This window comes from Dipodomys spectabilis, unplaced genomic scaffold (genome assembly GCF_019054845.1).
Source record: "Dipodomys spectabilis isolate Male_0828 unplaced genomic scaffold, ASM1905484v1 ptg000019l, whole genome shotgun sequence".
NCBI classification, from domain to species: Eukaryota; Metazoa; Chordata; class Mammalia; order Rodentia; family Heteromyidae; genus Dipodomys; species Dipodomys spectabilis.
This window is the reverse complement of record NW_024870696.1, coordinates 5040177-5067543: the sequence shown is the minus strand read 5'-3', so window position 1 is coordinate 5067543 and position 27367 is coordinate 5040177. Positions and strand designations below refer to the sequence as shown.

General features: G+C 34.9%; 1 protein-coding gene across 2 annotated transcripts in view; it reads left to right on the top strand.

The window, feature by feature from the left end:
- Positions 1-27367, top strand: part of Brinp3 (BMP/retinoic acid inducible neural specific 3) — a 424144-nt gene that overhangs the window by 332337 nt on the left and 64440 nt on the right. For both annotated transcript variants that reach the window (XM_042674472.1, XM_042674473.1), the window contains one exon: positions 20494-20716. In XM_042674472.1, coding sequence (XP_042530406.1) covers positions 20494-20716 — 223 coding nt within the window. The remainder of the gene's footprint in view (positions 1-20493; positions 20717-27367) is intronic.

Here is a 27367-nt window from a genome sequence, read left to right as displayed (position 1 = left end):
TTGAAAATTTTCCTGTTTGGAAGTAATTCCTTGTAGTTAATACATTATTAATTCCTAATATTTAATTAATTGGTATTCTATGTTTTTATGTATGTAAACTTAAATACACTAAATTTAAAATGGCAATGCATTATAAAAGTCAAATATTGGGGAATGTTTTTGTTTTAATGTGCTAATTCAGCTTCTCTTTAGAACTCTATTCATTGGGACATTGAATATTTTGACTAAAACAGAATGGACACACACTATTTCATCAGCTAAAGCCCATTGCCATTTTCATATCCATAACCTAAATTATTTCTTGAGGTTTTCACCTGGCAGTTTTGCTTTTAATCCAAATGCATTTTTTAAATTATTGACAATTTTTTTTCTCCATGTATGGCACTGTGGCATTATGTTTCAGGGGACAGATTTCAAGCTCTGCTTTTCCAAGAGCATTATTTTCCATATGTTTATAGTTACATGTAGCCATTTACTTGTGAATCCTGTCAAGTTGTTACATCATTTAAAATATATCATAAATCCAGTGTATGAAGAATACTTCATGTTAGGCTTTGGGGCAGGAAAAAAAGAAAGCATTATCCTGACACTCAGAGAGATATAAAATAAAATAATCTCCCTTTCAGTTACATCTTTTCTCTGTCCTAGTTAATGCTGCAAGGTGATGTTGTAATTCAAATTAGTTTCATAATAAATTTCCTTAAAACCAGCTTGTTCTCCTGCCCTAGTTATTTTAAGATTCTCTGTAATAATGTCTGTGAAAAATTTATTAAAAAAAAAGAACATTACTTATATATAGGAAATAATGGAGGGTTTTGATCCAATTTCAGAGAAATTATGAGAATTAAGGTTCAGGCTGTGTTTCACTTTTGTATGTTGTTTGTATCATACCTTGTTTTTCTAGGCATTAATTCTTAACAGCATTTCTTTCCATAGTTCACCAGATTTTGCTCATTTTATAGATTATAAGAGTGCCCATTTCTTAAATCTCCAGAAAAGATTAAATGAGACATCTCATGCAAACTAATAAAAAAATATAGAAATGGTAAATAAATTATACAAAAAAACCCAGCTAATATTTATCAATTATCATGTAAACCAATTTTATTAACTTTTTATAGTAATGATCTAATTTAATCTGCATAGAAGTCAGAAAAGCACAGTTCTTATAACTATTATAATAAGTACTCTCAATTAAATTAAATTCTTTTTTAGCACAGTGATTGGCACAGAGAGACCCCCAAATATATATGTATTAATTGTGTGCTGAATTGCAGAGTGTAGTTACCCTGGGATCTCAATTAACTGCGTCAATCAGCATCCATCAAAGAATAGAATCTAACAGCAACAGAAGAGGAATTTGCTTGAAGACACTGTTTTGGAGAGCTCAGAGAATCCACATGAGGACTGGAGATGCTGGCTCAGAGGCCATTTGAGGAATATTCCAGAACTCACTCACTCATCAGGAGTGATCCCTTGAGGATGTCAAGACATACAAGAATCTCTAGCTGGTACATCTGCCTCACAAATACAGATCATTGAAGTCATCATTATTAATAATGCCACCAGAGAATTCAATAAATGCCACTTCTGAGATTTGTTCATTTTTCTAATTAAAAGTAGATAAGGAAGCAGTTATTTGTTCTTCACTGTTAGAGAATGGATAGTCAAGTGCTCTTGGGATTGCTAGACTCAGAGTGAACAAGATTAATTGGTTCTCACCATGCACCATTAAGTTATGGTATAGCAGAACTGATGCATTCAATTCAAGTATTCACATCTTTTTAGCATCCTGTCATTAAGAAAGGTGTTCTCTGGTATCAGAACCTATGATCTATATCCCTTCAGAGTGACTTGAAGTTAGAGGTTTTGGGCTAGGAAGGTGGCTCAGAGGTAGAGCGCTTGCCTTGCATGCATGAGGTGCTGGCTTCGATTCCTCAGCACCACATAAGCAGAAAAAGCTGGAAGTGGAGCTGAGGTTCAAGTGGTAGAGCACTAGTCTACAGCTGAAGAGCTGAGGGACAGTGCCCAGGCCCAGAGTTCAGGCTCCACGACCGACCAAAAATAAATAAATAAAAAGTATATTCAATATAATAGGAATGTAACTCTAATGACTGACATATGACATAATGATTTTCCTTTTCTATCTTCACAAGAATAAAGAAATAAATTGTACCAGAGATGTTCCAGAAGTCATGCCAACAGTAATACTTCCACATCAGAAAAATGAGTTTAGAGAATTGTCTTACGTTTAAAAAAAAATAGCTGGGTCACTTATTGTAGAAGTAGTATGAATATTCTCCCCACCATTCCCAAGTGTTAATGGATTCCTAATACCTGCAATTGTGTGAGGTATGAGTAACAAACAATATAGCTTAGTGTTACAGTTTTAGTGCAAAGGGAAAGATTCACTTTATCTTTGACCTTTATTCCATTATGGGTTACAGGGACAGTGCTATTCTGTTAGGAATGGAATGGAGAAAAAAATGAGTATATTTTAGCTTGTTCTGTTGGACTTAATGTAAAAGAATTATGAGGAACATTGAATTTGCTATCATATTTGTGTAAAGTACTCTAATTTGTGGAATACTTTTCTTTTAGATCTAAAGATAATCCAACATTGAAAAGGAAAATGGTAAAGCAGTGTTGTCCCAGTTCCGTGTTTTTGACATGATTCTGGTCTAATAATTTTATAGGATCACTACATTTTCTCTCATGATGACTTAATTCTTGACAGAACCTCATGGCTTGGCAACGTTTAATCTCCTATGCTTTGATTAGTAATGATTAGAATCCTTATAGTTTATAAAGCCACTTGAGCTATTGTGCCTTGCATTATTTGGGTTCACAGTGTCTCTAATGTCTAATGGCTACACCGGGCCTTCAGTGACAGAGGGATAATTGTGTCTTTATTGAAATTGATCATCTCTTCTGATTTTGCACAGATTCTCACACTGACTTGTTTCTTCAACCTTCAGAAAACAGAATATGACATCCATCAGAGAGGTACCTAAAGGCTTTCCCATGGCATTATTATGGCCATAGTTGAGGCTATAATCCAAGCTACTCAGAATCAATTACAGTAAGAACAGATTTTATATACCATGGAAGAGGAACATACGGAAAAAACAAAAGAAATCACATAGTACATTATAAGTTCATTAAGAACAACAGCAACAAAGATAAAACCTCTTGTGTCTCTATTGTAGGGCTCATTTCTCTTAGCACCATCTTATGTGGTCATATGTGCATAGATTTTTACCTCTTCTATTTATCTGGTAAGATTATCCTAGATGTATACTGGTTATTGCAAATAAGGGAAACCATGGGACCTATATTTCTTTGGGTCTAGCTTAATTCATTTGGTATAAATTTTTCTAAGACTTTCCATTTCCTAACAAATGGAGTGGTGACATTCTTCCTGGTGGAGGCATAGAATTCATATATATATATATATACATATATATATATATATGAATATATAAATGAATATATATATATAAATATATATATATATATGAATATATAAATATATATATATATTTCTCTCTCTCTCACACACACAGACACACACACATATATATATGTACGAATGTCACATTTCTTGATCCATTCATCTATTAAGGGACATCTGAGATGGCTCCAAATCTTAACTATGGAGAATAACATTGCAGTATAGCTTTAGTATGGACTTTTTTGCGAGCCTTTAGGTAAATGCCCAAAAGTCAAATTGATAGGTCATAGGGGAGTGCTATGTGGAGTCTTTTGAGGAACCTCCATACTGCTTTCCAAAGTGGTTGAACAAGTTTACATTCCCACCAACAATGTAGAAGGGTTCCCCTTTGCCCACATAGCCTCCATATCTATTGTTATTAGATTTCTTGATTATAGCCATTCTAACTTGGGTGAGGTGAAAACTCAGTGTTGTTTTGCTTTGCATTTCTATCATGGCCAGAGAAGTTGAAAATTTCTTCATGTGTCTATTGGCCATTTTTATTTCCTCTTCAGAAATGTCTCTAAGAGAGATGCTCACTTACTAATCACGTGGTTGTTTCTTTCAGGATTTGTTGTTGGGGGATTTATTTATTTATTTATTCAGTTCTAAGTATATTTTAGTTATGAGACCCTTGTCCATTGTATGGCTAGTAAAGATCTCCCAATTTGTGGTATTTTTTTATTGATCTTGCTACTATGTCCTTTGCCATGCAGAAGTTTTGCAGTTTCATACAATCCCATTTGTCCAACTTTTCTTTGATTTGTTGTGTTTCTGGGTCTTTATTAAAAAAAGTTCTGCCTGTGCCTAGGAGCCCTAGAGTTTCTTTTATTCCTTCCTGTAATGTTTCAGGGTGCCTGCTTTTACTTTGAGGTCTTTGATTCATTTGGAGTTCATTCTGGTGCAGGATGATACATAAGGAAAAGCTTTAGTTTTCTACAGTTGTTTAAACAATTTTGCTGGCAACATTTATTGACGAGACTGTTTTTCTTCCATTCTATTTTTTTTTTTAGCTCCCTTATCAAAGATTAAGTGGTTATAGGTCTGTGGGTTCATTTCTGGGTCTTCAGTCCTAATCTATTGGTCTTCAGGTCTGTTCTTGTGCCAGTACCAAGGTGTTTTGAGTGCTGTGGCTTTGTAGTAGAACTTGAAATTTGGTATTGATATTCCTCCAGCCCTGTTCTTTCTGCTAAAGATTGATTTTGCTCTTCAGGGTCTCTTATTGTTCCATATGAATTTTTGGATTGTTTCTTCTATTTTATTGGTGAATCAAGATGGCATATTGTTAGGTATCACATTCAATTTGTAGATAGCCTTTGGCAATACTGCCATTTTCATGCTGTTGATCCTCCCAATCCAGGAGCATGGGAGGTTTTATCCACTTCCTTAGTTCTGCTTCAATTTCTTTTTTTCAGGTTTTTGAAGTTTTCATCATAGAGGTCTTTCACTTCTTTAGTTAACTCCTAGGTATTTTATTTTTTGTGGGGCTATTACAAAAGGAGTTACTTTCCTGATTTCAGCCGTGTTCTTCTCATTATTGGGATATAGGAAAGCAATTGATTTTTGAGGGTTAATTTTATACCCTGCTACTTTGCCAAAGTTTCAGTTCAGCTCCAGTAACTTGTCAGTGCAGTCCATGTGGTTCTTTAGATACAAGGTCATGTCATCTGCAAAGAGGGAGAGTTTTAGTTCATCTGTCCCTATTTGTATCCCTCTTATGTTTGCATCTTGCCTTATTGCTCTAGTTATACATTCTAATACTAAATTGAAGAGAAGTGGAGAGAGATGAAAACCTTGTCTCATTCCTGAATTTAGAGGAAATGGCTTTATCTTTTTGCCATTAACTATAATGTGGCTGTATTTTTGGCATACATAGACTTTATTTTATTGAGGAATGTTCCATGGATTCCTAGTTTTTTCCAGAGCTTTCATCATAAGGGGTGTTGGATCTTGTCAAATGCTTTATCTGCATCTACTGAGATAATTATGTGGTCTTGTCTTTTTGATACAATGTATTCCATTAATTGATTTGCATATACTGAATCAGCTTTGCATCCCTAGAATGAATCCTGTTGGATCTTAGTGTATGCTTTTATTGCTGAGTTGTTCAAGTCAGTTGGTCAGAATTTTATTGAGAAGATTTGCATTGATGTTTATCAAAGAAATGGTTCTATAATTATCATTCTTTGATAAGTCTCTACCTGGTTTGGGGATGAGGATTATGATGGCTTCATAGACAGCGTTTAGTGAACTTTCACTTTTAATTTCATTGAAGAGTTGGAAGAGTAATGGTGTAAATTCTGCTTTAAAGACCTTGCAGAATTCAGCTGTAAATTCATCTGATCCTGGGTTTTTCTTGGGTGGTATGGCTCTTACTGCTGCTTCTATTTCAATGTTTGATATGGGTGTGTTAATTTGATTTAAATCATCTTGGTTTAGTTTGGGCATGTTAATATTTGCTAGAAATTTGTCCATTTCTTCTAAGTTCTCAAAATTATTAGCATAAAGTTTTGAGAATTATCCCCTTAATATGTTGAATCTTGGTTGTTTCTGTGGTGATGTTTCCATTCTTATCTATGAGTTGGTTTATTTGGGTGTGTTCTCTTTTTTCTGATAAGATTTGCTAAGGGTCTGTCAATTTGTTAATTTTTTGGACTCTAATTCATTTAATTCTGATTTATTTTAATTATTTGTTTCCATCTACTGGAATGAGGATTACCTATTTTCTCTTTTTCAAGGAGCTTTAGGTGCCTCATTAAATTGTTGTTTTCGGATCTCTCCAATTTATTGATGTAGGAACTCAGAGTTATAAACTTGCCTCTGGGTATGCTTTTGCTGTGTCCCAGAGGAGCTGGTTGTTTGTGTATTCATTTTTGTTAAATACAATGAACATTTGAATTTCCTTTTTAATCTGTTCCATGACCCACTGGTTCCATGACCCACAGTGTGTTATTCAGCCTCCATGTGTTACAGGATTTACTTTGGTGGATTTTGGTGTTGAATTTTAATTTTATTCCCTTGTGGTCAGAGAGAATACAGGGCATAATTTCAACATTTCTGAATTTGGATAAATTTGTTTTTGACCTAGAATGTGATCTATTTTGGTGAATGTTCCATGTGCTGCTTAGAAGAATGTGTAATCTGATGCTATTGGGTGAAATATTCTGTAGATGTCTATTAAATCTAGTTGATGTATAGTTGTTTACATCTGAGGTTTTTCTGTTGAGTTTTTGCTGGGTTGATCTATCCACAGGGGTAGGAGTCTGTTAAAGTCCTCACAATTAATGTCTTCAGATCTATGTGTGATTTGAGGGAAATTATTTTTTGTTGGATAAATTTGAGTGCTCTGTTATTTGGTGAGTAGATATTTAGAATTGTAATATCCTCCTGAAGGAGAGATCCCTTTATTAGTATGTAATGACCTTCTTTATCTCTTCTCATTGATTTTAATTTGAATTCTACTTTATCTGATATTAGGACTGCAAGTCCTGCCTGATTATAGGAGCCATTTGCGTGGTAGATTTTATTCCAGCCTTTCATTTTCTGAATACATTTGATTTTTTTTTGGTAAGGTGTGTTTCTTGAAGACAAAAGATGGAAGGATCTTGCTTTTTGATCCAACTAGATGATCTATGTCACTTAACTGGAGAGTTAAGTCCATTCATATTGAGAGTTACAATTGAGAGGTGATTGTCTGTTCCTACCTTTTGTTTTTCTTTTTTTTCTTAGTCATGAGCATAATAAAATTTATTTGTAAAATAGACAAAAATTCACCAAGTGTTATCACAGTTATGAAATACCACTAGCAATTAATGTTTGAAGAAGCCAAACTTCCTGGTACAAGTCATACATGAGAAAAACATTTTATTATTCATTCAACATAAATATATAAGAATCACATAAATTTAAACATTACTAATTTTATGTGATCCTGTTAACTCATGATGAAGATTACAGTTTCATCATGCTGAACTCATTCTGACTAGAACATATATAAATGTAAAAATCAGTAACTTTATATTATGTTGATTGTAACTGAAAAGTGTAATTGAAAACCACATCAGTCACTTTCATGAAATGAAAGATCACAAATAATCTTACTCATATATGTTCCTGCCTTTTAAAACATTTTTTAGAGGGTTGTTCCTTGGCTGTTCTTGCTGTGATTACATTGTTCTCTGTTTGTGGTCTGTTTCACTGCCAGTATCTCATTCTAGTTTGTTTTCTATGTGTAGAATATCTTTGAAGATTTTTTGTAAAGCTGGTTTGGTAGCAATCTCTTGTTTCAGTTGTTCCTTGCTATGGAAGTTTTTTAATTTGTGTTTCCATTATGAATGAGAGCTTAGCTGGGTAAATTATTCTTGGTTGGTTGTTACTTGTCTTTAGGGCATGGCATACGTCAATCCATGGCTCTCCTTGTCTCAAGGTCTCTGCTGAGAAGTCTGAAGTTATTCTGATTGGCTTACCTTTATAACTAATTGCTCAGTTCTCCTTGGCTGCTTAAAGAATTATTTCCTTAGATTCTATTGATCCTGTATGTACTATAATGTAGTGGTGGGATGTCTTATTCTGATCTGGTCTATTTGAGGATCAAAGAGTGTCATGTATCTGGGTGGGCATATCCTTTTGTATATTTAGGAAGTTCTCTGCCAGGATTCTAATGAATACATATCTCCAGGCCTTCCTCAACACCTATTTGTCTCAAATTAGACTTTTTAATTGTTACCGTGTAGCTCCTGCAATGATCTGTCATGCTTCTTGGTTTTGTTATTAATATCTGTGTGCTCTTTCTCTATGAAGTCTAAACTACCTTTTACCGCAGAGATTCTGTCTTCTTCTTCTTCCATTCTGCTTTCAAGGCTTTTTACTTTGCTACTTATGTCTGTTGCTTCTTGATGATCTATCTTAATAGTGACCAGCTCTTTATTGAGGTTTCTTTTAAATCTTGAATAGATTGCCTCACCTCTTGGAGTTGCATTTCAGACTTGTCTTTCCACTCTTTTAACTGGATTTCTATCTTTTCATATTGGACTCTTTCTCCTATCGGGTTTCCTTTATCTTTTTATTTGTGGAGGCTGTGAATTAATTTCTGCTTGGCCTCATCACATTCTCTTATAGCCCTATGCAGGGTGTCCAACTTCTCATTCAGCAGTTTTACCAGCCATGTTTTTAAAATGTCTTGAGCATTATCCTCTAGGTCATTCTGGGAGTGCTCTATAACTTGTTTAGGTGGAGATGTAGTTGGGGTTTGTTGATTGGCCATGTTTCTCTGGTTAGTTCTACCCATTTGGAGACAAGAGCCACTCTAATATGCAATAGGACAGTCTCTTAGAGCAGGAACCAACCCGATGTCAGGTAAATGTATGTAACTTAAGGTTTCACAATTATGGGTAGGTGTTTCCCTATTTAAGTCTCCTTTTATTTGCTCAGAGAAGGATGTTGTGGTTCCTAGGCAGAGACTACACATAATTGTAACTTGTGAGATGATCTAGGTTAGGATGTCTGCCCTTTGGAGTTAACAAGATGGGCCCCTTGTTCTCATTTCAAAATGGAAAGAAATGCAAGTTGGCTCAGATATAAGCCATTAGGGATCAATGGACTGAAGAAAATAGAGAAGAGAATGGTTAGAATTAGAGATATATGCTTACATTAAGAAGAAAGATTGAGTATAATGATAATAGAGGGGTAAGAACAGCTTAGAGGAGAGGTATGTGTAGTAGGAAGAGAATAGAGACTTTGTTTCAGAGTGTAAGAGGTAGCAAAGAATTTGAAGAAAGATTATGTAAGAAATAGCTTAGAAATCTATATGAAAATAAGAAAAAAAATTATATATATGTATATTTGGGAGAATTGCTAATATTAGAAAATGTTTTATTGAAGGAGTATTAGAAAGTTGGTTAATCTAGGATAATTCCTGTAATTATTATGTTTACATAAATAGAAGGCCTTACTTTTTTTATACAAATAAACAGGTTGACTCTGATGGAGTACTAGTACAATGTGGAGAGAAATGGAGAGGAACAAGCGAGAAGGAAAGAAAATCAAAATTAGGAAATTGAAAAGTCGACGAGGCCGGGTACTGGTAGCTCATGCCTATAATCCTAACTACTCAATAGGCTGAAATCTGAGGATTCCCGTTCAAAACCAGACTGGGCAGGGAAGTCTGTGAGACTCTTATCTCCAACAAACTGCTCAGAAAACCAGAAGTTGCTCGGTGGCTCAAGTGGTCCAGTGCTCACTTCAAATGAAGAGCTGAGGGAAAGTGTTCAGGCCAAAAGTTCAAGCCCCATGATTGACAAAAAAAGGAATGAATAAATAAATGAATAAAGTGAGAGAAATAAATAATAGTGAAAATAGCGACAGAATAGAAGATTTAAGGGCTGGAGGGTGGCTCAGCGGTATAGTGCTTGCCTTGCATGTATGAGGCCCTGGGTTCCATTCCTCAGCACCACATAAGCAGAAAAACCAGAAGTGGTGCTGTGGCTCAAGTGGTAGAACACTAACTTTGAGCTGAAGGGTTGAGGGCAGCACTCAGGCCCAGAGTTCAAGCCCCAGGACCATAAAAACAATCTAAAGAGTGTGCTTTCGGGCTTGTTTGGGGGAGCTTGAGTGTCCATGTAGTCCTCTAGGCCGATTCCTGATAAAACTTTGTATGCCTTGTAATAGTCCGTTTTCCTTGTGGCTTGTTTGGATCCAGACAGACTTTTGACAAGGAAAGATGAGTGCTACCTAGAGTCCCACCTTCAGGCCTGATGGCTAGAAGTTGGGGGGATTCGGATTTGTACTCTTCTATCACATTGGTAGAGCTGTGTTCCCAGGCTTTGCAAGGTAGCTAGAGGTTTAGGAACAGAGCTTAGATCTTCATTCACTTCTGATGTGATCACTTTTTTTGGATGGGGGCTTGGGTCTGAGGGCTTTGGGACCCTACAGAGAATTGCCACCCACAAGGAGTGGACCCAATTAGGTTACTCACAAGATCTGTAACTGGTGGTGCATTGGACTATAGAAAGTGTGTTGTGGCGACCAGGATGTGTTTGTGGGTTCTCAGTGGCAGAGTCTGGGCGTTGGCAAGAGCAGGTAAGGAGATTGGCATCTGCAGCAGCTGAAGGGATTCGCTCTGCTGGGTGGTCCAGATGGTGAGAGAACCAGGTGGAGCTTGGGACAGTGGGCTGTGGTGGGGGTGGGCTGCAGGGATGATGGGCTGAAGCATCGGTGGAGGGTAGGGCAGCTGCCGGGGCTGCGGGCTGTGTCAGTGGCAGTGTGGCAGGACTACCACCGTGTTTGGTGGGTGGTGCCGTCCACAGCAGCTCTGGGCTGTGCTGGCAGAGGTGGGAAAAGCAGGAGCCTGGCTTGCAGCACAGATTCTTTATGGCACAAAACAAAAAGCTTTAGCTCAGTGATGAGAAATTCATTAAAGGATAATATACAACATTCAAAATCACACAGAAGAGCAGAGAAACATCCTCTGAGGGTAGACACCAGACGGTAGATAATACACAATGTGAGTTACTCAGTAAGGTCATCATCACTAAAAGAAGCAATACTGTATTGAAATAAACTCTATTGTTGCCGAGAGCCTTGCATAGGAGAGATCTCTAGGCATTTTTATCTTCCCAACAGTATCTTAAGATGTAAAGTCTGCAGGGATTAAACTACTTATATATACTTATACTTATACTTCAAAATAACTCATTCTATTGCTGATGGGCACTGGGGCAAAAACAGTATGTCAGGCTTTTCCAGATTACATAGTTAGAAAACCAGTTTTAGGTAGCAAGCCCTACTCCAGGGGTCCCACATTCTGTATGACCACTCACTCTGATATGCTAGACTACACAAATGGTGAAAGGAAGAGAAATGTATGTTGTGTGACATGGGCAAGTCATGTGGAGAGAAGAAGCATGTCAACCAATGTGCAGCGCATAAACATGAACAAAACTCAACTTACAAAAGAAATGAACTTCAGATCTAGACAATGACAAAGGTACACATAATTTTCCCACCATCCAAGCCACTAGGATGGCTTTGTTGATAATTATTCAGCGGCTCTGGGAAGTTGGGGGGAGCAGTTTGGTCACAGCAAACGATAGTTGCCTGGAAGGTGGTCTCTCCTACTGGGACTTTATTATTCTTTCCTTGGGAGCAGTTTTCTACATCTTTATCAAAAGATGTTACTGATAAGTTATGTCCTTCCTGAATTCCAACGTGATCGCAAAGTGCCTACAAGAGAAAAATGACCCAGAGTAATGAATACATGCACAGACAGAGATTCCAAAGATTTCTTCTGATTTGGTTAATTTGTGGACGCAATTAAAAAAAATATATATATATATATATTAAAATATATGTTTAAGCATTCAGAGGAAAATAAAGCAGTCTGAAACAAGGACTTATTTTTTTAGCTATGAAGGAATTTACACCTGTTTCTGATTCATAACCTTTATCTACCCATCATTTTGCAGCTTCATAAAATAGGTGAATCCACAAGCTATTGTACAAACATGCCATTTTCTTTATGTTGCTTCTAGTTTTGGGCATTTTACTATTAACTCTGTTCCCATGTTTCATAGGATGGTGTGAATACATTTGCATTCATAAGTAGGTACACCAAGTAACATCAGTGATTTCTTGTAGAAACATTCTAAAAGGGTATGCAAACCATTGTTTAGAAGTGTTTGGAAAGAAAAGTTTACAAAAGTGAAAACTAAGCAATGTAGTTAGGATTCTTATGTGGGTCAAGATGATCAGATTTGTTGGGTACCTTCTTCAGAACTGGGTATCAGTAAATACTTGTCAGCTCTGGTATTTAGGGGACTGGTTCCCTAGGTGTTCTTGGTCCCAGATTTTCTTGCTATGGCTCTTCTTCCTACTTTCGTTTTCTTATTTTGCCAATTTGTGTATTTCTTTCATGATGGGCAGTTTTCCTATAGAGCCAAGAGTCACATCCACTTATTTGCTAGAAAATCTTTGTGACTGAAAATAAGGAAATAGAATAACTAATATTATTGTCTGAGGAAACTATGTGTCAATGATACAGAAATAGCTGAATTAGAGAATTCTCTGAGCTGGCAATAATGTGAAAGGTTGATAGGATAAATAATTTTATATTTAATTGTCAACTTTGTAACTAGAACTTAATATAAGTCTAGGGTGGGTGTAGACTAAAGTCACAACCAGAAAAAATAAATTGTGGTGTGAAAATTCAACCAAAGAAGCAGAATACATTTGGCATCTGTTCACATATAGATATAATAAAATCCCCATTCAGTATAAGCAAGTAAAATAGTTTCATCAACACATTGCTTAAAGAATTTACTTTTACCACAGTTTGATATTAATCTTTGTTCCAAAACACCCTTGGCTCACATATACAAGCAGGAGAGGTGAATTAGAAAATAGAGATTATAAATTTGAAATTAGGAGTTATTATGCTGTTTTAAAATAAATGTTTGCATACTTATTATGTATTCTTATTCCTTTATTTTTTCTAGTTTGCTTTTTATCTTCAGTGCTTCATGCCTGAATTCTTTACATATTCTTTCCATGTTCTTCAGACATTTTCAGTGTTTGTTTTATGATAGAAAAACTATTCATGTCATCATAATGAAAATTATAATTGTGAGGTTGAATTTCAATCATGTTATTTTATTTGTTTAATGTATGTTGCAACTCTAAGGATTGAACTAAGTCATCACATTTGCTAAGCAAGTGTTTTTATCACTTCAGCCAATTTTCCAGATCTTTCTATTTTAAGTTATCTTTCAAGTATAGTCTTGAATTTTATCCAGACCTCATTAAGTTATCTTTCAAGTATAGTCTTGAATTTTATTTCAGACCTCATCCTCTAACATCTGTCTCTGCATAACTGGGGTTATAAACATGAGGTACTTCACCTGACCTTCAATGCAGTTTTAGCTTGCATTTCTCTGAAGGTTCAGGATATTGGACATACGTTCAGGAGCTATTTAAGTTTCTATTCAGTTCTATTGTCCCTTTATTTAGTGGAAAATTTGTGTATTTGGCAAAATTTTTATTTTTTGTGTATTCCAGATATATAATATGAGAACTCAGGCAATAATTTTCCCTTTCCCTATAGTCTGTCTCTTTTCACTGTTGATTATTTTTTGTTTGATTTTATTCATTTTTTTTCTACCTGAAGACTTTTGATTTGATAAAATCCCATTTGTGAATTCTTACTCTTGTTAGCTGGGCTCTTGTATTTCAATTAAAAAAATCATCATCCACATTTTGAGCTTTAAGTATTTCTCTTATGATTTTTTTCTAATTATTTCAAAGTTTTAGGTAACACATTAGGGTCTTTGGTTCACTTATGTTGATTTTGTGTGTGTGTGTGTGTGTGTGTGTGTGTGTGTGTGTGTGTGTGCAAACTGAGACAGGGGTTAGTTTCAATTCTTGAGGAACTCCAGTTTCTCCTGCACCATACTATTTTCCAATGGAATATATTTTTGCATCTTTAGCCAGAAGAAGTGGGTTTATGTTGCTTGACTTTATTTCTTACATTTATTCTATTCTGTTGTTCTGTAATATGTTTCAATGCCAGTATTATGCTGTTTTGTTATGCCTCTGCAATGTAGTTTGAATTCAGGTCTTAGAATATCTACAACATTCTTGTTTTGTGGCAGGATTACTTCAGCTGCTTGTGTTGATGTATTTCCTTTTATGGAAAAAGTATCATTGGATTATGTACTTGTTACGGCTTTTGGTAAAAGGACACTTTAAAAAATATTCACCTTTGTGATCCATGCACATGGGAAATCTTCCCATCTTCTGGTGTCTCCAACTTATTTTTTAAGTGTTATCAGTTGCATTGTAGACCTTTTAAATATATTTGAGCCACATGGTGGGCTTACCTATAATCCTAGTTACTCTGACAGTGAGTTCTAAGGACCATTGTTTAAGTATAGTTTCTGGCAAAAGCTGGGGAAACCTATCTCAACCAAGCTAAAGTTGAGCATAATGCCTTCTGACTGTCCTAGTGAAATGGAAAATGTAAATAGGAGAATAGTAATCTGAGCAAAAGTTGAGACCTATTTCTCAAAGTTTTGAAAGTAAAAGGGCTGAGGCTGTGGATCAAGTGATGGACACCTGCCTGTCAAAAGCAAAAGTCTGAATTCAGTACAGTATTGCAACAAAAATGTTAAGTTTATAACTAAGAATTTCTTTAGACTGCTATAAATTGGAATTATTTTCCAGACTCTTTGACACATAAGATATTGTGTATACAATAAGTTAACATTTGGGCATTTTTATAATGATTTCCAATATTAATTTAAATTGTATCACTATAACATATTCACATGAGTTAAGATAAAACATATGGTCACCCATTTTTTTCTCATTCAGTCTGTTCTAGCTGTATTTATCCATGGTGGTAGCCTCTGTTTTGAGTATTTAGGTGAATTTATAACCCAAGAAATCACAATGAAGGTGTGGCACACAGTTTAGATCACTTGCTTGGAGAGTGTGAAGCCCTGATTTCAAATCCTAATAAGCTAAAAAAAATAAAAGGACAGAGAAAAGGAACGAACGAATGAAAGAAAGAAACAAAGAAACAAAGAAAGAGCAAAAGAAGAAAGAAAGAGGGAAAAAAGGAAGAAGGAAGGATGAAAGAAAAGAAAAAAGAGGAAGGAAGGAAGAAGAATGGAGGGAGGGAAGGAGGGAAAAAAGACTCTAAAATATAATATGCTCTTTTTACTTTTCTTTTTTTTATTGTGAAAATACCATACAGAGGGGTTACAATTACATGGGCAAGATAATGAGTACATTTCTTATCAAGCATTGTTGCCTCCTCCTTTGTTTTCCCTTCCCATCTCCCCACACCTGATCCACCCTCCCCACAACCAAAGTTGTAAACTTCGTTTTTTGACATAACGACTCATATATCTCATTGTTGCAATGGGTCCACCTGTATCCCTATTTAAACGACTTGTTTTTTTCCCTTTCCCTCCACAAATTATACTAACATCAAATACAGTGAAAGCAGGGGTTATACCGTGGGGGAGGCATATACAAAGCAACAAAGAAATCATCTTATAAATGTGATAGAAACAATCGCATGAAAGAAAAAAGAACATTTGAAAACTTATCTTGGGGTTCATTTCCCTAACATCAATTTATCTGACCTTTTCTGCTTGACTCACTCATATACTAATTATTGCAAATAACGGAAACCATGGGACCTATTAGCCTGGCTTACTTCATTTAATATAATTTTTCCAAGTCTTTCCATTTCCTAACAAATGTGGCAATGTCATTCTTTCTGATAGATCAATAGAAAGCCCATGGATTAGGAGAAGATCTTCACTAGCCATACAATGGACAAGAGTCTCATATCTAAAATATACCTGGAACTCAAAAAATTAAATCCCCCAACAACAAATCTTCAAAGATACAACTGCCCAATAAATAAGTGGGATAAAGACTTAAAGAGAAATTTCTCTGAAGAGGAAAGAAGGATGTCCAATAGACAATGAAGAAATGCTCAACTTCTCTAGTCATAAAAGAAATGCAAATCAAATAAACATTGAGATACCACCTCACCCCAGTTAGAATGGGCTATAATCAAGAACTCTAATAATAACAGATGCTGGAGGGGATGTGGACAGAAGGGAATCTTACTGCATTGTTGGTGGGAGTGTAAACTTGTACAACCACTTTGGAAAACTATATTGTGGTTCCTCAAAAGACTCCACATAGAGCTCCCTTATGACCTAGCAATCCCACTTTTGGGATTTACCCAAATGATCACAAACAAGACCATACTAAAGGTACCAGCACAACTATATTTACTGCAGCATTTTTTACCATAGCTAAGATATGGAACCAACCCAGATACCCCTCAGTAGATGAATGGATCAAGAAAATGTAGTATATATGCACAATGGAATTCTTTTTACTTTTCTGGAAGTACACTATATGTTCTCAAAGTACCAGTGAAACTTTGGGGAAAAAATCTAAATATGAAATCTGAATATTTAAAACTACATAATCAACAATGCTTATCAACCCTTTTCATGTTCATCTGGCTGGACAGAAACATTAGAATTACTAGTCAAAATAAAGATACCCATCCCCAACTATTCCCCATTCATATCCACTTAATTCAACTACAAAGTATGAGTACAAAGTGCATGCAGAACTAAATACATAGTAGCATTGGGTAAACACAATATTTCAGAGGAGCTCAGGTGTGATCAGGGTGGTAATGCCATAGAACTAATACAGTAATTCAAAGAACTTATTTCATACAATATAATTAAGGAAGCAGAATTCGAAGGTATGGAAACAAGAGGTTTGTTTCTTTGCTTTTGTTTTGTTTTGCTTTTTGTCAGTCATGGGGTATGAACTATGGGCCTGGGCGCTGTCCCTCAGCTCTTCAGCTCAAGGCTAGCACTCTACCACTTGAGCCACAGTGCCACTTTTGGTTTTCTACTGGTTTATTGGAGATAAGAGTCTTGTGGACTTTCCTGTCCTGCCTGGCTTTGAACCACGAGCCTCAGACCTCAGCGTCCTGAGTAGCTAAGATTACAGGTGTGAGCCACTGGCGCCCAGCTGTTTTTGTTTTTAATGTATTAGCTGAATTTTTTTTTCTTGTTTTTTTTCTTTTTGGTTTATCCCCTGTTGTCACTGTTTTTGATTTTGGTACCCCATGTCTTTCATATATGTTTATCTGATTTGGGGACTGGAAGGGGAATAACAAAATGCTAAGAAAAAAGAAAAAGGTTAACCAATGCAACCTTGAAACTCACAACACTGTGATGGAAATGAACTTTACAACTGGGAACTTGAGTGTGGGGAGGGGAGCAGAAAGGATAACAATGTTCCATTAGAAATGTACTTATAACCTTACATATGTAACTGTATCTGACATCACCGTTAGAATAAAATTAAAATAAAAAGGAAAGCAAATATTACTTACAGAATTCATAAGATTTTTCAATTAAATTTGCATTGAAATAAGTAATAGAAATGTAATTGAGATAATATTTAATGCACTGAAGAGTAATTTGAGGGAAAGAGGCAAGAAAGAGAAGGTGGGGGGATGAAGGATGGTGGAAGGAGCAGGGAGAATGAGGAGGAAGAAGAGGAATGATTGGTCTCAAAATTAGCTAAGGAGGTAATAAGTACTTAGTAAAGTTTTTATTAAAGGGAAGAAAAGAAAAGAAACACACTTTGCCTACCAATTAAAAATAAATCATTGCTTTTAGTGAAGAAATATTAATATTCCAAAGTTAATATAGCGATTCTATTCAAATACTTTATTGGAAAGTTTTCATCCAGCCTAATTCTCTTTGCCTACATAGAATTTATTAATTTGATAAAACTTGCTCTGTATTATTATTTGCTTCTTGTGAATTATTTTTTTTTACAAAAACTGAAACTGACTATAAATTCTTTCTAGCATAAATATTTATGGTCTTTCTGTTACTTTGTTTCCCTATACTTTTGCCTTGTAAAAAGACTCAATTTATGTACAGTTAAATGCATATCCCTAGAACTTTCTTATAAAATACATATAAATCTCATTTTCTGGATAATTATACATGACATTTAGAATTCATCTGTACCTCCCCCCCCCCCATTTTGGCTTGTAATTGTTACTTTACCTTTTAAATGATAATAGCCAATGATAATAGGCCTTTATCTTTAACATAGCCTTGAAAATCACTATTAAACAAAATATTACTGGTCAGCCCTAATTATTGTATCTTATCTTTGTTGCTATTTTATTTTATTTATTTGATTGATTGATTGATTTTTTATCAGTTGTGGCGCTTGAACTCTCTGGGCCTGGGTGCTGTCCCTTGGCTCTTCAGCTCAAGGAGAACACTACCACTTGAGCCACAGTGGCACTTCCAGTTCGCTGAATGCTTTATTGGAGATCAGAGTCTCACGTACTTTTTTGCCTGGGCTGGCTTTGAACCATGATCCTCAGATCTCAGCCTCCTTAGTATCTAAGATTACAGGCGTGAGCTACCAGCACCTGGGTTATTTTATTTTTGTAGCTATACAAATTATAGTTTTGCCTAATATTCTAATATGGCATTCAAATTTCATTTATATAGTTTACAAATGTAAAATTGGGAGAAATGATGTGCAGGAATAATCTTGATGATTCCCTTGGCTTGTAAGTAGAATAACTAATTCATTTAATGTGTTGTTTTAGTGACTCAAAATATGACATATCATTTATTAGTCATTTTAGACATTAGATGAAAGGTTTATCCAAGTTTCTGTCACAGATGGAAACATCTGCATGTTCTGTGAACAACAGGTGTTCCATCAGTGTTGTGGGTGACTGTCAGTAGTGTCTGCTAATGGCTTTCTAATGAAGTAATTACTCCACTGTCATATTAAAACCCCATTTCATAGGAATTCCACACTACAATTTTCAGCAGAAAATCACTAGTACATATATACTGCTAAAACAAATAAATTTTAGGTTAACAAAATTTATTTAACTTGAATACAGGCTTCCCATATAGAGCCCTTTCCAATACTGTTAACAAAAATGAACATAATTGAATATGCCTCAATACAACACAATAAGGGCTTATTGAATGTGTTCAATAAAAAATGACAATAAAATGAATGATTAGATTTCAAAATAATGGCATCTGCTCTGAGACTAATCTAATGAATGCTTTCCAATTTCCATGCATGAATTCTTTACTCAAAACATGGAGTTTCTCAGAGACATATGGGACCAAACAAAACATAGAACATTGTCAAATCAGAATTTTCAGATTCATCTATTATTTACACTCTGCTTATTAAAAATAATGATTCCAAGCATACAAATGGATATGCTCTGTAAAATCTTCGACACAATTTTTTCCTTTTTTGTTTTTTTTTTCTTTCTGTTTCATTTTATTCACTCTTCTTCTTCAATTCAGGTCCTTCACCCTTTGTGTCTAAGAAATGTCAAATGAGAATACTTGTTCTAGAAGAAAGAACAACAGTATCAATGAAAATATCTATCTTTTAATTATTAAAAGATATTTATCAGTCCTGATGACATGAGCTCTACCTAAACATTAAAATTGCCCTAATTTCTAAATTAAAACAAGTTCAGTTTCATAAATGCATATTAACATCCTTTGTAGTCTCAGATATCAAATTTAGAAATTCTAAGAGTAATTTAGACATTTTTGTGAACTACTACCAATGCAAAAGCCACATACTACTAACAAATGACAACGAATGTACCTTTTTTGAATGTAGTGCAACACCATTGTAATAGGTACATCTTTAGTAAGCACTTGCTTTAAGTATTTATATCACAACAAATTAGAATATGGTTCTTGACAAAGAGTACATTGTACTCTGTATGAGAGTACATAAATTTAGTAATGATTTTATGTAATTTATTTTCGCTTTTTTTAGGTCCATGACTAGGATGTGAACTTAATACCTGTCACTTTCATTCACTGGTTAGCCACCGTCAGCCCAGTTATATATAATTGTTAAATTGATTATAGAAAATTTATACTGACAGCTGGTGGCTCACACCAGTAACCAGTAAGATCAGATGATTCAGGTTCAAAGCCAGCCTGGGTGGAAAAGTCTGTGAGACTCCTATCCAGAAGTGGAAAGGTAGCTCAAAGGGTAGAGCACCCTCCTTGAACCAAAAAGCAAAACCAAAGTACAGGGCTCTGAGTTCAAGTACCAGTGTTAATACAATAAATAAAGCAGTGAAATTTCCGACAAGATTGCCTTGCTGTAGAACATGTGGTGAGAAGTGCTTATTTACCTGAAATAACTCATCTTTCTTGAGAAGTTATATCTAAAAGGATCTAAAAGGAAAACAATTTTAAATATCCCTTCTAAAACTTGCTATTCATTAAGAACAAATTGCATTTGTTTTGTTTTTCACATATTAGATTTTTTATATTAGAGTTTCATTTTATATTAGAGTTTGTTTTTTATTACAGTTGTTTTATAATTAAAGTATGAACTTATTGAACTTTGTCCCTCAGATGAATTCAAGTTCTTCATGAAGAGGCTGCCCGTGCATTACTTCCTCAACGCCTCTGCCGTCCTGCACTTGTGGACAATGGATTCTAATTTTCAGCGTCGCTATGAACAGTTGGAAAGCAGCATGAAGCAACTTTTTCTGAAGGCACAGAGGATTGTACACAAACTCTTCAGCCTTAGTAAGAGGTGCCACAAACAGCCCCTCATCAGCCTGCCAAGACAAAGGTAAGACCTGTGCAGATGTGGACAACCAGAGCATTGGTTTTGCAGCTAAGCTCTATGTATGTTTTCTGAGTGCAGATATGGTAATATGTATATATATATATATATAGAGAGAGAGAACATATATGCGCATATGTACATACATATATACATATGTATGAGAGATATGTTTATATACATATTTACATATACATATATACTCAAATATGTATATATGTATACACATATGTATATGTGTATATATGTATACATATAGGTATGTATATATGGTACTTGACAAAGTAAAGAGTACATTGTACTCTGTATGAGAGTGCATACATTTAGTGATGTGAACTTAATGCCTGTCACTTTCATTCCCTGGTTAGCACACTACCCAGTGAGGCACACCTTCAGCCCAGTTATATGCATATATATGTATATACATACATCTATGAGAGATATATTTTAAATTATTGTATTAAGCCCCAAATTAAATTGCAGATCTTTCCAGAGCAATTGTAAGGTGAGGAAACACATATTTACACTTTTCTAATTTCCTTCCTTTATTTTGCCATTGTGGAGATGAATGTAGTGCAACACCACTGTAACTTACTTAGTGTTGTGGTCAATGAATGATTATATTAATGTAAACAAAACACACAAAGCCCTGCGGTCAAATTATGAAGAAAGCAGCAGCACTGCAACTGAAATTTCTCCTTATGGACTATGTATAGACAATAATTCAATAAATAGGATTGTACACTATTTTCTGAAAGGGCACTAATCTTGAATATAAATGAAGAACATATGTTAACTTATTTGTATTTGAACCAGTTTCAAAAAGTGGGTTTTAGATTTGGTTCTATAAAATATATCAACTGTAAAAAATGCAGTAAAAATGTTGTATATGTCTACTTGAGGCATGAATAAAAATACATCAGAAAGCAAAACTCAAGGAAAAGATAGCACACTCCAAAAAAAATAAATATTTGCAAGAAGATTTCAGTTACAAAATGCTTGAATTTTGACTTGATGCTTAAATCATAAGGAGGAGAAATCTATATTTATAGATTTCTTTCCCAAAACTCTTATGATTAATAGGATATTAAAAATTCCACTCACAAATGATCCATTGCCATTTCATCAATGGATTTAGTATGTTCAAATTTTTCTACAACCATCTCCACATGTAAGTTGAGAGTCTTTTCCTACTTCCAAAATCTAGACGTCATAACTTTCCATCTATCCTCACACTATTTGTATAGATTTGTGACATCTCCTCTTTGTCTCAATCAATTTAGTGCCCTGGGCATTTCATGCAATAGAAACATGTAATGTTTAGTCTCTGTGAATGGGTTCTTTCACTTAGAGTATTGTTTTCAAGTGCATGTTGATGCTACACTATCAGTAATATGAATATATCATGGCTTTTATTTATTCATCGTTTTAAGTATATCTATGTTTTTCCACTTAAAATCTTATGGATGATGTTTCTTTATTCAATTTTTATTATCTTTTAAGTGATTGTACAAAGGGGTTTTAGTTAAACATGTCCACTTATGAATACAATGAGTCCTAATCAATGTCACTCCTTTCATATTTTGCCCAATCTCTCCAAACCTACCCATCTCCTCAAATCTCTAGTTTTATTTTCACAACTATACACTGAATATTATGACCATGCATACACTTTATAGCCTTGTTTCCTGTTAGTTTGAGTATGCACTGAAGTGAGATTTGATGTGTGTTTTAGTAATTGTGATTATTTTTAAGGCTTGTCAAACTTTTCCATTTCTTATGTCCATCAGCCACAATGACAATACTCTCTCTCAAGCTAAAATTTTGTCAATTCAATTGATATCCTTAGAAATGTTTAGTGTCGGGCTGGGATGGTGGCTCAGTGGTAGAGTGCTTGCCTTGGATGCCTGAGGCCCTGGGTTCGATTCCTCATCACCACATAAGCAAAAAGCAAAGAGCTGGAAGTGGCACTGTGGCTCAAGAGGTAGAGCACTAGCCTTGAGCTGAAGAGCTGAAGGACAGTGCTCAGGCCCAGAGTTCAGTCCTACAACCGGACCCCCCCAAAATAAAGAAATGTTTAGTGTCTTTGACCAATTCACTTGTTTATTCTTATTTGTCTCATTTTACTCATTCTCACTTCCTTCTTCCTTTTTTATTCTTTGGTGTGTTGGTGTACACACGTGTGTGTGTGTGTGTGTGTGTGTGTGTGTGTGTGTGTGTGTGTGTGTGTCTGTGTGTGTCTGCGTGTCTGTGTGTCTGTGTGTGTGCCAGTACTAGGGCTTGAAGTGTCTAAGCACTGTCCCTCAATTTTTGCTTTGCTCAAGGCTAGGGCTCTATCACTTGAGCCACAGCTCCACTGCCAGCTATTTGTGGTTAATTGGAGATAAGTTTCTCTAGGAGTATCCTGCTTACTTTGGCTTCTAAAGGACATCCTCATGTCTCATCTTCCTGAGAAGTTAATATTACAGACTTGAACCACCAGTGCCCAACCCTCCCTCCCTCCCTGCCTTCTCTCTCTGCTTCCCTCCCTTGCTTCCATCCCTTCTTTGTTTCACACTTTCTTTCTGTAAGCTACTTGTTTATTATGGTTCTCTTAGAGCACAAACTGCAGTTATTATTTTAGAATTTTGTTGTTGTTGATAGTGGTGGTGGTCATGGTGGTCATGGGGCTTGAATTCTGGGCCTGGGCCCTCCACTGGAGCTCCTCAGCTCAAGGTGAGCCTTCTACCACTTGAGCCACAGAGCCAGTTAAATGGAGGTAAGAGTTACATGGACTTTCCTGCCCAGGCTGGCTTTGCCACAATCCTCAGATCTCAACCTCCTGAGTAACTAAGATTACAGGTGTGAGCCACTGTCGCCCGGCTTAGAATTTTATTTTTTAAATGCAAATGTTTGCAGCAGTGGATTTTAATTATAATAGGTTTCTCTTAAATTTTCATCTTCCTTTCATGAACAATTTATTTTAACATATCTTTCTTTCCCTATTCCCCCGGGAACATTCTTTTATTAGGACTCATGGCTAGGGGAAATGATTTGATTATAATAAATTTTATCCCATACATGTGGGTTAAAAGCATTTTAAAAGCCATTGAAATACATTATCTTATTCCAAATAGGAAATGCATAGCCTTTGTTCATAAGTCCTTATTGACATACAGATTTTTTTCTGTAAAGTTTGAAACACCATGAGCCCCCAGCACCTAGTTCTTACATGATATTTGTATGCAATTTTTAATAATAGCAACCCACATACACCCATAATTATCTGGACTAGTCTTTGATAATGCTTTATTAGGCATATGCCATCTCTTAATAGGGACTAAAAGGCAACTGAGTAATTGTTCTCTACCTCATCTCTTCCTTTAGTAATACATCTCTGGCTTTATTTCTGCACATGCTACATTATGCTTTAAGGTTTCCCTTGAGCTTTGGACGGACATCTGACTAATTCTGGCCAAATGGCTCCAAATGGGAAGGGTACATGAAAATTTGAAATTACGTCTTCCAACGAAATATAATGAATGCCCTTTCTCTTCTCTCAAATACAAATATGTTTGTTGGAACTGAAAATTATGCTGTGCAGATACTTGCTAAGAATCAGAGAAGCAAATTGTTTGACGTCCCCATATGGGTGTGCTGCATTATGAATTTTATTTCCTTACACATAATATGTTACAGAAGAATATTTTATCAATTGCATTTCAGCTTCTTGATGATGACTTAAAGGAAAATATTTGTAATATTTAAGAAGTAAATTTAAACATCTAAATGTTCAGATATTTTAACTTGTTATGAAAAATGTTTAAATATATGACAACTAAGAGGTTTTTAAAATGCATAAACTTATATACAAGACAAAGATACAGAAATCAATAACAGGTAATATGTTACATCTCAGAGAGAAGAGTATTTGGGGGCAGGAAGAGGTATTTTTTGTTGATATTAGTTCATTCATTTGTAAGACGAAAAGTATGAATTCTTGAGTATGTTTGAGAATGCTAATGTTTTTTCCCAACTCTTATAATACTGCTGTCAATAAAATTGAAGAATTATTTTTCCATTTTTACGTAAATATATGTTAGAGCTGAAACTTTAATCAGTATCAATTCAGGTGACGTTATTCCTGAGTAATTGGGTTCATGATTTAGAAGAAATCTCCAATTGTTGTTGTTGTTTTTTTAAAAGCAAACTGCAAATGGTATTGTTTTCGTGCTTTCCAAGTAGTATCATATCTTAAAACTCAGAATTATGATCTCTGTGCAATTTTCTCCTGAACATTGTCCATTAAAAAACAGGGGAAAGATCAGGTGTTGGAGGGTTCAACAAACTTAATTAATAGCATTTTGAAATTTCTTGTGTTTTAAAGTAGGTAACACTAAGTACAAAAACATGGAGTACAACAGTGTATTTTATCTGATTGTATGAAATCAGCTTCTAGGCAAATGATATTGGCATCTTTTGTGTGTATTTAAGGTATGCTGAACTTACTTTGTCAAAGCATCCTCTAGACAAAAATATGGATATTATACTTTCCATTCTAAATGATACTAATACTATACAAAATTTGATCTTGGACTAAAGATCAAATATTAGGTGAATCTTTGAATAATTACTTTCTCAATTTTGTGGATTTTATTTCACTCTTCCAATTTACAGATTACAACTAGAAAATTATATAAGGCACAAAATTTTCAGTACCAGCCAAATGCAACTTTTGCCTTATCTACATTTTCAGTGATCTTTTGCATGAAATAGAGATCTGTAACCTTTGCCTGACATTAAAAAATAAAAATATAAATCATATATGTAGCACTAATATTTATGTAGTACATAATAGTGTACACATATAAGACAAAATAGAAAATAAACCTTCATTAGTTACTTTTGTTATTATTTCTTCATGTGTATGCATGTCTGCACACACAACAGGAGCATCTATATCAAGTCATAAAGTAGAAATATAACTGAAATTAAGTTATTTTTCTTGATTACTGAACCAGGACACTATTGTCAAAAGTAAATGTCTCTATGAATCAAGGAGGTAAAAATGAAATATCACCAAGATGTATACCACAAAGCCTTTTGCAGTACTCCATTTAAAACTGGCACCACAAGTTCTAAAGTGAATGAATACATTTCAAAAATCAATGGCAATTGAAATAAAAATCCTCTATCACACAATCGAGATGCACTTCAGACAACAACAAATAGAGCCACACTAAAGAACATTGAGGTGACAAAAGAACACAGGAGAAAATGAAGGTCAGTTTGTTGTGGCTGTTCTATTAAACCCAGCGGGAAGATTTCATGTAGGTTTTTCAAAGGGAACAGAAAAGATCAAGTCTGAGGTAATTCCTTCTATTGAACAAAAATAAAATTAGTTCATACAAGTAGGAAAGTAAGTGGTAAAGAAACATAAAACAGTGAGAAAGCGTAATGATTTTTAAAATACATCTATGTGTGTATGTGTGTGTTTATCTGTACATTCATAAACCCATACTCTCTAAAATGCACATAAATACAGACAAAATATAAACACAAATACATACTCATTCTTAAATTATGTATTTGAAAACTGAAGAGAAAATGCATGATTATGATATACAATGGTATTCTAATGATTTTATAACCTTCTCTACATTTTCATTGAAATGTACTAAATTGCATCAATACCTAAGATATTCAATAATCCAGTAAATAGGAATATGTTGGAGATTATATATGTGTGTGCAGCAGATAACAGTGTTACAATTTATAATTAATCACACTCACATGAGAAATTGAAGTAAATGGAGGAACATTCAGAGGTTAGACAATGGCCCTTCATGCAGAGTCACAGACAAACATAATAGAAGGTGATCACCTGGAGTACACTCTCCACTTAAGTCATCTTTGTTTTTTATATAGTTAAAATACATAACATGCAAACTCTGTGTCAAACACCATGCCAAGCAAGTTAGCTGTTTCTCTTCTTTTAATAGAATATTAGAGTAGTATCATTACTCAAACTTTATGGTAAAGGATACTGATTTTTGATAATTAAAACAACTTTCTTATCGGTGGTTTCAGAGCTTGGGTTTTCATCAGTATATTTTGAGAAATAGTTTTTTCTTCTATCTTGAATGTATGGTAGATTATTTTAACCTTACATATTATTTTCATTTGTGGGTCATTTATACTTTTTGGTATCATACTAGAATTTCTTGCTTCTGTTTAAACTTAAGAAAGTTCAACATTCCCCAACTTCCTACTTTGTCATCCTCTGGTAACCACACTCTGCTGTAAATTTCTATAATTATCCTTTCAGGATTCCATATCTATGTAACATTATGTGCTACTTGTGATTCTGTGCCTGCCTGGTTTTCACTTGTTCAATTTTTTTTTCACCGAATAAAATGACAAGGTTTCATTCTTGGTATGATGGAATATATTCCTTTGTTTAAATATACCCATTTCTTTGTCATTCATGAGCTTGTCCATTTATCAGTTGTGTCTATACCTTGGTTGTTGTGAAGAAAGCTGGCATGCAACACGAGAATGAAGCTCTCATACACTGACTCGCTTTCCATATTTTCTCCATCTCTTCCAATCTATCTTCTCAGTCCTGTGATGTCTTTGGGCTTCAGCAAATGGAACTCCAGAGAAATAGAGGCTAAG